Genomic DNA, 14,640 nt, shown 5'->3' on the forward strand with positions numbered 1-14,640 from the left:
TATACCTTTTAAAAACGCCATGATCGGACTGCACAGCTTCTAAAAACTGATTTCACATTGCCAAAGAGAACAGGAATAAAATAATTTACATGCTAATTTTTTTTTGGCCTTACAGTGAAGAACAAAAATCAAAATGGAAGCCTGAAGTCTGTATTCTTCCAAACAAGTATTACTACAACAGAGTGCTGACTTTACTACAATTAATGCTGAAAATTGACTTCTGGTTAAAGACAGACCATTCAATAGTTTTAAATCACGTTTGCTTACACTTGCATTAGCATCTAGTAAAACGCACAGCTGTAGGAAGGAAGAAACTGAAAAAGCACAGTATTGCATACTCAGACTTACACGGCTTAGGAATACTGATCCTAATAAATGGACCAAACAGTAACACTACGCAGGATTACAGTAGCTAGAAAACTCCACAGCTTGCCAGTTTCCACACATAGTCAAAAGAAGTGGAAGGTGTGCAATTTGGTCTCCCACACAGAGAAACTGAGCATACATATAATGCTGAAAACCGATAGAAAAGAATCATTGCATGTTTCCAACCTACCTTATTATTAGTCTGGACAGTCTTGGTCAAATTGGTATGGGTCTTAATAATCACCAAAATCACGTAAGTCGTCCAGCCCACAAAACCCATCGCAATACTTAGACCCAGGAATAATCTATCATAAGTATGGTAGTAAGACAAGCCTTCCAAAGCAAGGTTAATCAGGGTTTTGCACAGAGATACCTAGAGGCAGACAAAACATAAGCAACAGTTTAGAATAGCATAAGCTCCATTCCACAAATCAACCTGACAGCAACTGGAGCTCAAGCAGCTCTGCCACTCTTGGCACGTGTCCTCTCCGCGCTCAGGTATAGTGTTTCGGCCAGCACCAACTGCTGGAGTACACACTGCTTTGGACTCCTGTTGGACATAAAGTCAACCATCATTTGGCTCCTTCGCCACCCCCCCTGGCCACAACAGTGGTCAGATGGTGAAAGCTACACACATAGCACACCTTGAACACCACCTACTACCAAGCATGCCACTTGTTTTTCCCACAAGCATTTGACCATATATATATTCCACTGTAAGTGACTCCCAAAGAAAACCAGTTGTTCTTCTGAAGGCACATTTACATAGGAGGAGGATTATGGATACAGCTGAAACATGGTCACTCTCCACAGCCTGAAATACCCCCTTCCTGGGGTTTGATGTCTTCCACTTCAGTAGTATCTGATACCCCCCAGCACTTTGCCTAAGCACCAGAGGTGAATTCAGAGACTGAACTGGAGCCCCAGTTTCATTCACAAAGCAGCTGCTTGGGGCTCTCAGGATGCAAATCATTTGGACACAAGAAGGGTTGTACCCAGTCTAATGACAAGTCCCCTTACTCAGTACCTCCACTGGGGAGACACCATGATAAAGACAATGGTTTTTCCCACCGTGAGTGTCATTCCTTACACAGAGATGTGCTGACCCCTGTGATTTACCCAAAGATGGGAAGCTCAGCTGTGTAATTTGTGATCACAGAGGATTCTCTGCTGATTAAAAGATCTGTAAGGAAGAGTATAAGAAGTTGGGCATACATAATGATGCTTCTTTATATGTCCAGGTATCCAGTTGGGATTTAACAGCAACAATCAACGGAAAAAGGTATGTCAACTACAGAAGAGATCACAAGTCTGCCAATGGGCAAACTCACCCAAAATCATGTCATTCCTGAGGATACAATTATGAACGCATATTTGCAATGCAAAGAGCTGCAGAGTTGAGGAGGCAAAGAATCATCTACACCCCAGCAGCTGGTAATGCATCGACCTTTCTGCACTGCGCTATAGGACACTGATGATAACCAGGGCACAGGCACAAGCCCAATGTGTTAGTGATCAAGAGTGAACTTGAACACATGGGGCACTCAAGTGAACAAGGGGTAAAATTTATACATATCCAACAACACAAACTCGCAGGTTCTATTGCTGAAATGTATAAAATGTCTCCTATAAGTAAATGTGTGACAGCCAAGTAGTAGTATTAGGAAACCAAAAAGAAAACCTGCTCCCACAGCAAAATATGTCCATTGATTTAAACTGAGCTATTTCCAATTTACAATGAGGTGAATAAAAAGGCACAAGGTATAAAATAGATTTAGCTGTCCTGTGCATAAAGTAATAATTTATTACCCTGAGAAACATATTAGGGAAAAAGAAGAGCTGAACCCTAACACATAATGGAATTATTCTTCCATGCGTCTGGCAGGTTAAATGTAATCTTACATATTTAACTTTTTCATGTATTTTTTAACAAGTCAGTGACCAAACTAAACCTGTTAAAATGAAAGACTTGTTTGTATCATTTAGCTCTACAAATTCTTTCTGTGAATGTCAGAATACAAGCACTGGTCAACTGCACCCATCAAGTACCCTGTCACACAGTGAGTGGTAGCAAACACTTCGCAAAGTAATAACGGAACTGGGAAGCACAGAATGATTCCACATGTGGCTCCCAGTCTCTGACAAACTGAAATGTGAAATTGAAAACAGGAACAGCTGGTTCAGGTAAAAGAACAAAACAAAGCAGGATCTATGATGGAGCAAGACATCATACTTTTTTTTCATGCAACTAGCAGCCTAAGAAGTGTGAACATGAACTACATTCCTCAGTTTCTCTCTCAATTTGCCCTTTTTTACAGTGGAAAATAAAAACATACACTGTGTGTTAGTATACTACGGAATGGTAACAAACAGTTCAAGAAGTATGAGAAAAAATACAGCAAGTCAGTATTATTCATTAGAACTGATGTCAAAATGCAAAATTTGAGACTTACAGTGGGATTTTATTTGAGTTAATAAGCGAGATGTGCATCATAAGGAAGGAAAAAAGTTTTATTTCCCAGTTTCATTTCAAGTTAAACAAATCTAAGTATTGACATATAATAGAAGTTCCTGTAAAAAGCTTCTAGAAGGCATATAGCAAAGAGACTTACCGCTTCATCGTATTTCTGCTGCTGAATGTATAGTCTCGTTTTCTTCAAAAAGTTGATCTGTTCAGAATCAGAAAGTGGTCTGTACAACAATATAAAGAGATATTAACATTTCTTCTTTCAGGAGCAGAGGAAGAGGCAGAAAAAAATTAACTTTGTAATAAAAAAAAATACTCTGGAATGAAACATACCAAAATATTCTGAACTTCATTAGAGGTAATTAGGTAATTGGAACTAATCCATTCCTCTACATTCATCTTCACACTTGTGTCAACACCGCTGCTAACTTGTCCCAAGATCTTTGCATTAATAGACATTTCTTTTATGTAGGTGTTCCCATCTAATACTGCTGAAAATTATCTCCTTTGTGCATTATTATTGACCATTGCTCTGGAGAAGAAGCACTGCACATACAGGAATTAAGCTATTTAACTGATTTGATAGATGGTTGTAAGCAGTTCATAAGCCTGTCAGTGTAGGACAAATTGTTCAGGTTCCACACTAAATAATAGTTTGTCTCCTGTTACACAGGGAGCTGTTAGCAGAGTCCCCCGAGCAGGGGATAATGCAGTTACCTGGCTACACTGAGGTCAGTGATAAAAATCTCTGATTTTTAACGAATTTGATCATTAACCTAAATAATTGCTACAATTCTTCCCTTACAGGAAGTAGCAACATGGAGGAACAAGCCAGTCAACCTACCTCCAACAAACGAAGGGGAAAGGAGCCATTTTTCCTGTACCTTTTTTTTTTCTCCAAGTTAAGAATGGTGGCAAGCCAGAGGATCCCAGGCTTACCCTGGGCAAGTTATAAGCCACAACACAGTCACTGTCACTCTAGGCACCACAGGCAGACTATCATGGGTCACAACTTTCTGCTAGCTGATGAATGCATACAGCAGTTTTCCTTCATGCATTCCACAACACCGCTGTGGCACAGCATCATCTCCTCAGCATCCCCAGCACATGATGGCCCAGCTGCATGCCTCCCTCCCTCCCGCTCCTTCACACGCCTCATACACAACCACCAACTTCATGTTTCAGGCTGTGCCACATCAGAACCGGCCCTGGGGTCTCACTCCTGCTATTTAAATCAGCAGAAATCACCTGTGTGGTCCACTCAGCTGAACCACAGGGACAGGTCTTGATCTTATGCAACTACTGCATGGAAATGCTCATTCCTGCAGCTCCCATCAAACATTTGGGAACCACTTCTGCCTGCCACCCAGAAGCAGTTGATACATCATCAACAATACACACATATCATATATTGAGCCCTGAAATATATTAAAAGGATCCTGTGCCTGAACAATCTGAATTTTTATTACTAATAACATCCTGGTATATTTTAATACTGTTTCCTTGAGTTCAGAGCACAGCAAGTATTGTGCAGGAGTCTTCTAAAACATATTGGATAATAGCAGCAGCAATGTGTCTTACTTTTGAGAAGAGTAAATGAAATAACTGTATTAAAAAACGTTTGACTCTTTTCAATCTAGAAAAGAATTGAAGGATAATATCTATAAACAGGTAGGAAGAGAGAGGTCCCGTGGAAAAGGAAGAAGGGAGGAAAAGATGACGAGGTGATGGTAAGTGTTTGATCACCTTAACTTTGGGGGGGGAGAACAGAGGATTTTAGAAAACAGAGTTGAAAAATAGCAGAGTGAACGTTGGTTGTTCCTGCACCTTCGTGACACATCCCTATGAAAGCCAACCTTACAGCTCCACAGGCCGAGGGCTTCCAGCATGCAGCCAACAAGTGTGCACCAAGGCTGATGATGACAAGTCAGAATCAGTTCTTCAAGTAGGCGAACCAGACCCAAGTACTGCCTCAAGGAAATCTGTAACCCTCAAGTTTTGCTAAGTTTTTTGGCAGAGGAAAGGGAGCAAAACACCAAACGAAGGTGGGAGTTTTCACCATGTGTGCAGATTAATAGGAGGAAAAAAGGTATCTTAGCTTTTAGGTAAGGATTTTAAAAAATCTGGAATAAATATTAAGCAGCTTTATTTAGGACTTAAATACATCCAAGATGTTCCTATGTTCACTGTCTCATTTTTATTGTTTTACAGATACTGTTTTCCGTGGATTTTACCCTTGTCGTATTCAATGCAAATTTTTAATAAGCTAAAAAAGCCTTATTTTTATCTTTCACTTGACATCTTTAGTCATTTAGCTATAAACCCCTTAATTATCTTTTTATTCTCAAGGAATCATTTTATTATTAACGAACAATAGTCTTTACCTGTTCCTTCTTAGATGACAGCACCTGGGATCTCTGTACATGGATGGTGTAACAGAATAAATGGGGTTTTTAAACAGTAAAGCTTCAGTAAGTCAAATGCAGAAGGCAATTATTTTGTCAAATGGGGTTACCATTAGCAGGTGCATTGTTAATTTTCAATAGCTAACATCATACCACACATTCTACCTTACTTCCATATGCATGCTTTTCAAGATGCTGAATTTACAATCGTCTACAGATCGTTTTTGTAAAGTTTATGAATTCCACCAGAAACTAAGGACTGTTCATATATAACTGTATCAAAATGCAAATTTCACTCTAAATGCAAGGTTTGACTGTCATCTTAGATATATTTTGCCTCCATATTAAGCAAAAGCTCAAAGTAGTGATTAGAGAAATTTTGCACCTCACACCAGACTAGAAAGAAGAGTTACCAAAGATGCTGATTATCTCTTGGTTAAGGAACAGATATAGCTCATTATAAGCAGTTCATCATCCATTGAGGACCCTGATTCACTTCCTAAAGCTGACAAAGCAGATGGGAGATTTAAAAGGAGCCCCTTGCAAGATGTAGCAGAAAGCTTAAAGAGACAAAGCTGAGCCATGAACAGAAGTGGAAAGTTGCCTATAGAAAGAAGGCAGGAACTTTAGAAATGGTGATTCTATAAAATCTACAAGACTCAAACAAGAAAACCACATGGAAAATTTAAATCTGAGAAGTTAAAGCTTGAACAATTCTTAGCACCACTTAATTTTAACTTAAACTATTTAAAAGGTTTTGAATACGAGACAGATAGTGTTAGAAAAGAATAAACTGATCAGAGTTATTTCCCTGTGTTTTAGTATGCAACATGCCAGAGGCACTACTAGTATGCCAATGTATTCTCAAGGTCACTTAATGCACACATCCATGCAATCATATTAACAGTAATGAAGTGAATTTACTGATGATTATCAGAAAGATTCTGAACTCTGTAAAGAAAAGTAAGTTATGTATGTACATGCTCTTCTCAGCTACCCACCACCAAAATCCAATTCTACCAAATTCAAGATGAATAGTCTTGACTAGTAAAATCAAAAGTCTTTTTGTATAACACAAAAATACCTGTCCTATTAATTAACAAACAGACACAAAGAGAACTCAGTCAGTGGACTCAACTCTGTCCTCCTATTCTTGTCTTGAAACTACTGCAAAACACATGCACTGTAAAGTGTAGTACTCTGAGGTTTAACTTACAAGAAAACCCAAGAACTCTACGGTCACATGTATTATAAACACACATGCATTCACAATACCATCAGGATTCTAAAGACTTAAGATTACATTTCTCACAGGAAACGATGGTGGTTCTAGAAAAGTAATTTTGTTTTTCACAACGGCTATCAGAGATTAACTTTCTAGTTCCAGACAGAAATCACAGCTTCAGCCATGAATAAACATAATTAATTATGAAACAAAACAATTGGGCTAATTGTGCAAGTGCTTGTAAACTCTCCCTTCTGAGATGTTAGCTGCCCTTGTCATAAGTATACCTGACAAATTAATCTTTCCAACACATCATTCACGCTTCATGTAAGCTAAGCTATTTGACAGCACTAACAAGACGACTGTGATGAAGTACGTTCACCATAGCAATGTCAAGGGGACGTCTCTTCGGCCAATGAATCTTGTTTATCATCACACTACAGAAATTACCATCCCCAACGGCACAGGTAGCATGCTGCAGTCAAATCATGAAATAAAAACCTTGGAACAGAAGGAGATGTCTTGCAAATACATCTGTATCCACCACTGCTAGTTTGTTGTTATTGTTATTGTTTGTTAATATTGTTATTATGCCTGGTTATTTGGGTAGTGATTTATAGTCATTTTACTGTGCAGTAAATTTTCCAGTATTCTACAACAAAAAATAACCCCTTAGGATCTGTAATAGTTTAACACTTAAAATGCTGCAGATTTAATAATGAAAGTTAAGGAAGCATCACAGACCTGAAGATGCAACATACAAAGAGAAAGGCTGAGATCTTTGCCTAGCTCACTGTCAGATGAAAACAAATTTATTTCAGCTGCTTCACTCCACACGCACATCCCTGTATGTAAAACTGATAGACTACTCATGCTTGAGAACTTAATTTCTTGCAGGAGGACTCAATAATCTCTTCAACATAAACTCCATGTACCTGACTATTGTCAGCTCATGCAGACCTACACCGTTCTATCACTGCCTTTTCACACCCTCCACTAGAAAAAAAAAACCCAACAAAACTGTGCATCCCACAACCCTCTGAGAGTGGCAAGATTTGCAGAAGACCTAGTAATCACATTTCAATGACCCACATCCACCAGTAGCAGAAGATCAGCAGTAGCTGCTAAGCAGAAGTAGCCTTCTAAGTAGCTGCTAAGTTAGAAGTAGCCTTCTAACTTTTCATATTGGCTGTTAGGGGACAGGGAGAAAAGGACCAACTCCTCCTGTTCATTCAAAACTGAAAAAGCTAGAGGATAAGGATATACGTCCCTTGAACCTCATGATAGCCCCAAGGCAGGGCAAGGCCATCTGAATAAAGCCTGCTAGGATTTTGTATGGGTCACCTTCTCCTGAACACCACATAGGGCAGACCTCCTCACTTGCTTTGCTATGATATTTCTATGTTCAAAATGGTTGGCAGTGAAAAAGGCATCAGACTGTCACTGTCCAAACAACTCCAGCAACCTCTTCTGTCAAAAGGCTGAGCAGCCACAGGTTCTCGTTCTCTTCTCCAGAAAGAAGATCCCTGGCATCTTGGTACCTTGCAACTTGAAAGAAATCCCCTGGGTTAACATTGCCCCTCTTGCCATGAAGCTCTCCCACTGGCACCATCCCACCAAGCAGCCCAGGCCTCTGCTGCCCACCCCTGTCCTCCTGCCACTTTGGCCACAGAGAGGGCCTCTCTGCTCTCACCATGGGAGAAAACTGCCAGCAACAGAAGCAGCTGAATACATTCAAACTCTGTTTGCCACCCATCCCTCTGAGAGGGCCATACTAAGGAGGAAAGGTCGCTTCCAGTCCAGCAATTCTGCAATCAGCTGAAATAGTACTTACAGGACCCACTATTACTGCTTTGATCCACATCACCGCTGCTGGCAAAATGGCATCTTGAAAGTGCAGATGTAAGACTGGCCTGATGTTTTTGCAGGGCTGCTATTAAAAAATTACACAAGTAATCGAACACTTTTTCAAAGCCTTTTTCAGAGTAGCAACAGGCTTCACAAACAGACTCAGTCTCCCATGAGAGCTGCCTTCAAACACTCCCACTGTACAACAGAGACAGCACCTCAGAAAGCATCAGGTGGGTAATGGGAAAGTAGAGACACAGATCTTGCATTGAACACTATTAATTTGTCAGAAACATGATTGCATGCTTATGCCTGCTCCACATCAAATTCACCCCAGTTAGCAACCCATGAGTGCAGAGACTTGATATTAATGATAGAGCAATCACAAACTAGCCTAACTCTATCATTCCTTTTGAAGGTATAGTGCATAGCCTTGTAGGAGCAGAATGAAATGCACAATATAAAACCTTCCCACTTCTCCATCAACAGCAGAGAATCATCAGAGAGAAAGTGAATGGCAAGTAATGGAAAGTCACGAGTTCATTCATGGAAAAATCGATGAAATAAATATTTCAAAAATCAAAGTCTGGAGCCATGATGTTTACTTTCTGTTGAACTCGCTGTGCAGTACAGAGTACATGATGCTACTAGAGGCAATGATCAGGAAAAAAATGTGTTACAGTTCTATGGACTTTACCAAATTACATATTTACATGAATTTTAATAGCCAGAAGCTGATTTTTCCCGTTTTCAAAATGTGTTCAATTCCAGTTCTTTAGATGTGCCTACTCAAAAGTGTTTTACTGTAACTGCCTGAAAGTTTACAGACTGAAAGCACATACTATGAGATACAGAGACAGTCCTCTGCATATGATTTAGTTTTGATCAAAGAGTGATGTTTCAAAGATTAAATGAGTTGGTGGGTAACTCAGTGGTCCTTAATCTGTTTAGATGGCCCAAATTTTAATTCTTTACTAAAATATTTTCAGGTAAGCTACTAAAACAGGGAAGTCCTACGAAACTTGATTTTCATAATTCAGAAGCAAGATGCATGTAGTTTACAGATAAAAAAATTACAGCAATGTTTTTAGTGTGCTAAAGCTGTGTTTTTTTAAAGAAAAGGTACTCCACATAAACCTACAATAAATGGTTTATTATGGCTTCTTAAAGCTCAGGACCCTGAATATTCCCTCTCCCGACCTGATCTCCTCTCTCTTCTCCTGCTGTTCCACTGCCAGGAGTTTGTGTCTTGGAGTGTCTAAATTTCAAGTACATTTTTGTGTTTCTGGATTTTCTGACTACCATGTTAGACTGTAAATCAGCCAGTCCAGCTGTAGGGTTGTACTTAGTTATCTTTGCAACCTTTTTTCTTTTAAGCAGCATTAAAAAGCACAGCTGCATGCATCAGGAACTCCAAAAAAAAAAAAAGGAGTAAGAAAGTCAATAAGAGGCTCCTGTTTTAAGTTCTGAGGTTTTTGTTCTTTAAAGCATAATGAAATGAAGGGAGGGGACACACACTTCCACAGGCCGAAGACAGCAAAAAGCATCTTCACTGACACATTGCAAAAACCTACCAGTACAGCTATGCTTTTGTCTTCAGATTTACAAACATGCGAAGGAGGAAACAGCGGGACATCAGTGAAACCGCAGGAAGTGGTCTGACTGCTAATGGTCTAATCCTGGCATGTCAAGTCATAGGAATTAAAATAGCCTTTAATTTCCACAAATCAGCATCCCTGATGCAGCATATTCACGTATTCAACAGCAAAGTGCCTTAGGATATTTATGTAAATCCTTTAGATAGCAGAGATGAGAGAAAAAGGAGTGGGCAAGCTAACTGCCAGCTGCCAATTCACTGAACAGAGAGAAACAATTAAGATAACTGGGCTGCACACAGCAGATGTTGCATGCAAACTACTACGACAAGAGCTGCAGACAACCAGAGGCCAGGAGGGAGGAGGCCATGCTCTGAAGCGGTCCCTCCGGCCCACTCAAAGAGGAACAGAGAAGCTGGATGCAGGGATCTGGCAGGGACAGGGGTTTTGCCTGAAGAGCCAGCAGGACATGATGCAGCAGCCTTGAAAAGGGAAACGGCTTAATAAGGAAGATGAAGATCCTTGAAGGAAAGGAAATGCACTATTTTTAAAGTCTCCGCTACTTCAGTACTGCAGGGGACACGTGCTGACTCTAAATAACAACGCCCTACCTATGCAGCAAGTCAGCCCTCACCTCTGCAAAACGTATGATGATTTATGTCATACATCTAGCTGGATCTAGACATCTGCAGTGTTGTGCCACAGGTCCTCTTCTGCTCCATGATCCTACATGCCAAACCTAAACTGTAGCAGCCATTTTCCAACCAGCTGTATCCAGAGCAGGCAGCACGTGCTGTGTTTGGGCAGGTACCCAATAGCGGGACGCCCGGCCACCAAAATACGTTTGGGCAGGCCCCCCCAAACTAATCCTGACCAGGAGACCATTGTACATCAAGGAGCCGGTGACCCACATAACAGTTAACCTGAGTAGGCCCCGGCCTGTGCTGCCCGTCCAGCGTGGCTTCAGGCTGTGCTGCACAAATACTTGGCCACAGGACAAACCCAGCCAGCTTGTAGTAACAGAGGAGCCTGCAGGCAGCTCCCATTCTGTACCAGCGATTACACTGCCTGCCTGTCCTCATATTTATCTAGAAGTGCAGCAAGAAGTTCTCATGTGAACCTCCATTGTGTTTGACAGTAAAAATGCTTACTAGAGTTGATTTCTTGCAAGAAAATCATATAATAGCTTGAATGACCAAAAAGAAGGAACCTCTCACAGACAGGATCTGTGCAGCACCGTGGGAAAACCCATCCGGGCTCCATCTGATGCTCCACAAACACAGCGTACCCAGCATCTGAAGGGATGTACGATTTACTTGCTATCTATATTCTTCTTTTTCTTTTATCTTATTAAAACAGCTATTTTATTAAGCTTTGTTATCAGGCCTTTCTTATTGAGATCCAGAAAGAGTCTTGCACTGTCTCTCTTACCTCACACCCCAGTGCAGAACATCCTCTGCCCATCCCATCCCACCACCTGCCTGTACACCCTCCCTCACCCTCACTGCATGAAGCTTCACAAGTTCCAAGAAAAGGCCAAAGGGATTTATACAAGGAAATAGAGAAATACACATAAATCTTGTGAAGATTTGGTATACAGCCATACTGGAAGGATGAAAGAAATACACATTTCTAGGGAAAAAAACTTTCAAAAACAAATACAACAGCATATTTTATCTTAATGCACTAACAGTATTACGTGAAGCCTCTTAGCTCCTTCTAAAGACCTTACCTACTTCCTACTTGATAGTAAATCCAATTACGCCCGGTCTTCCTGCACAGAAGCCACTGCCAGTAAGCATTTCATGTACAAACTAAAAGCTCCTGAGTGTGCTGCTGAAACCTGAGACCAGCAGGATGCCTGCTTTCTAAGAGGATTGCATCCTCCCTGAGCAGCATTTAACAGTGTTTCAGACACAGCCCATTCAGTGAAAGAGACGCTGACATTTTTGCCAGAGAACATGCATTTTATAGCACAGGCATTGACTTCTCCCTAAAGAGATAATACATCTACTATTTACTCAGGTTTTTTAAAAAATAATATGAAGCCATTATTTCCATTTGAGCACTTTTGTCTCTACAGCACTGCATTTCTATTTTTTGTTCACATGTATATACACAGGTTCCTAAAGCCAAGGGTGGAGGGGAGAGGGCTGCCAGACTGCCTCCCCGACACCAACAGGCTAAAGGTACCCTTACTGGCCTGCTTGTACCAGCTGCCCCAGAAGCAGGATGATACCTAGATTCCCACCTGGTAACACAGTGGGGACAAAGTGGAGAAAGGAAAAAGCTGGCTGCCTTTCCAGGGTTCACTAGAAGTTGACAGAAGCTGCTGTCCCTCACTCTTGACCAGAGTATAAATGGGCTGAAACGTCTTCCCTGATAAATCAGTACCTTTGCCAAATCAAGGTTCCTCTGGAGACACAAAGTATTCAGACAAATGGACAGGGAGAGTAATCACTGTTAGAAATACCCCTACTGCAATAGCTTCACCCTTTCCTCCTGACATTCAATCCTTACATGTTTGCTCTTGCAATGCATTATCACATGTATCACAAATATCTTGCATACTACCATTTATTTAAATAAATGGTATTTATTTAAACAAAACAAGAATAGGATGCTTCAAAGGATGTACTATGTTTACTGACATCTTAAGGAACCCTGCCCCACTTAATGGTGGAGGAGAAATCACTTGTTTCACTTTGCTCCAAATGTCAATTTTGTGGAAGTATCTATTATTTAAGTTTTGAAAGGCCATCAGACAGAGGGAACAATGTAGTGCTGTATCTCCAGTCATCAGAGAAAGGAAGAAAAGAGAGGTATTTGTGCATATGGCATTTCTTTGAAGTTGCCGTACATCTTCAAAGACACTACAATACGAAAGAGCTATTTTCTTTTCTATCACCATGACAAATACATGATGTGTAATTATGTGGAAAGACTCAGTCTACATGATTGATACTTCCTTGCTTCAAATCCATGCAAATGTTTAAGGGAGTTATATCTCAATTCATATTGGAAGGTAGAGGAAAGGGAAAGAGTTACATTTTCATACATTGAAGGAGAGGCACATTTTTATTTAATAGTTGTACGCTGCACATTAAAAATGCAGCTACTTTCTATATAACTCTGCAAGTTATAACTTGATTATACACACAAAAATAAGTATTTGGGATGATTAAAATGTAGTATTCAAACAATTAAGTTACTTTAAAAATCCAGCATCAAGATGGTATGGGATTTTTCATATATGAGAAGATACAAATTTGACTTTAAGAAAGATGCTTAAGCTGTTTCCTGCTAAAAAAACCAAACCACCTTGATATAAACTTCAAGACATTCAACAAAAAAGCACAGCTAGTGGAAAGCAAGCACTGATTATAATTCAGCTGCTTATCTCTTGGTTTTTTGTATATGGTGGTTCTTAAACTACTGCTCCTGCCATCTTACTGTGAGGCACCAGAACTTAAACAGCTGGAAGCAGTCTTCCCTAAAAGCACTGTATACACCAGGCATACACAAAAGGACTCCTGTGCTTTTGTGTAATTTAATATCTTAAATCTCTTGTACCTATTGAGATAATCAAATTGCATTAATTGGTTAAGAGGATTTTAGTGCAACACTGATGTCCCATCTACTCACCTCACTATACCATCCTCCTGCTACTCCTTGTAGGATTACTTTCACAGCCCAGAGATGCCAGCTTTGGGAATGCTTTTGCAACAGTAGCATCTGGCCCCTTGGCATACTCCTCTTCGAACTGTGCCAGCTCGACAGTTGCCTTAAGGTACATCAAATGGTCAGAAAGCTAATAAGATAGTTCACTATCCTGGACATCAGTTTTCCTCTGTCAGCAGTCTTCAGATCCTCACTCTTCCTTCAAAGCATCTGGCATCTTGGTCCGGGTGTTTGGGTTTTTTTGGGTGGGTGTTTGGGGTTTTTTGGGTGGGTGTTTGGGTTTTTTGGGTGGGTGTTTGGGTTTTTTGGGTGGGTGTTTGGGTTTTTTGGGTGGGTGTTTGGGTTTTTTGGGTGGGTGTTTGGGTTTTTTGGGTGGGTGTTTGGGTTTTTTGGGTGGGTGTTTGGGTTTTTTGGGTGGGTGTTTGGGTTTTTTGGGTGGGTGTTTGGGTTTTTTGGGTGGGTGTTTGGGTTTTTTGGGTGGGTGTTTGGGTTTTTTGGGTGGGTGTTTGGGTTTTTTTGGTGTTTGGGTTTTTTTGGTGTTTGGGTTTTGTTTTGTTTTTTACACACAAAGGTCAAAGAATTGTGCTTATGTCTCAGAATCCTGATAAGAAAAGCCTCTTGATTTTGCCAAGCAAATTTTTGAAATTTGCTGTGTCTTTCATAGCTGGGAAAAAAAGGTAGGGAGTGCAAGGAAGTGGGAAAGAAACTCATTTCATACAGTAAATCCCTTCAGGTATCCAACTGGAACTGCAGATAAGCATTCTAAACAAGTATTCAATATCAGCAAGCGACACTGTTCTGCTCTTGCGCATTCATTCCCCTAGGAGCAGGTTATGCACCTTCCCTTGCAGAATCAGCAGACACTTGCAGCTGAGCTCTTTCTGAAATGTATTCTCAACAATTTCACAGGTAGCCTCAAGATACGCTTTTACACAGATTTGCTCCTTGATGAAGGCGCTCTGACAAAATGAAAACGGCATTACTGGCAGCCAGACACTTCCTTATTAATAGATACAGCTATCCAAATTCTAACCTGCCTCAAACCTGGTCAAG

General features: G+C 40.5%; 1 protein-coding gene across 7 annotated transcripts in view; it reads right to left on the reverse strand.

Annotated features, from left to right (window-relative positions):
• The window catches only part of PIGN (phosphatidylinositol glycan anchor biosynthesis class N), a 206,886-nt gene that overhangs the window by 135,621 nt on the left and 56,625 nt on the right, over positions 1–14,640 (reverse strand). For all 7 annotated transcript variants that reach the window (XR_012994657.1, XR_012994658.1, XM_076330404.1 and 4 more), the window contains exons 13-14: positions 2,979–3,057; positions 557–739 (exon numbers count right to left, since the gene is read on the reverse strand). Coding sequence is in view for 5 of the 7 variants with exons in the window: in XM_076330404.1 (XP_076186519.1) it covers positions 557–739; positions 2,979–3,057 (262 nt within the window). In the remaining 2 variants the exon portion in view is untranslated. The remainder of the gene's footprint in view (positions 1–556; positions 740–2,978; positions 3,058–14,640) is intronic.

The sequence above is a fragment of the Aptenodytes patagonicus genome, chromosome 2 (genome assembly GCF_965638725.1).
Source record: "Aptenodytes patagonicus chromosome 2, bAptPat1.pri.cur, whole genome shotgun sequence".
NCBI classification, from domain to species: Eukaryota; Metazoa; Chordata; class Aves; order Sphenisciformes; family Spheniscidae; genus Aptenodytes; species Aptenodytes patagonicus.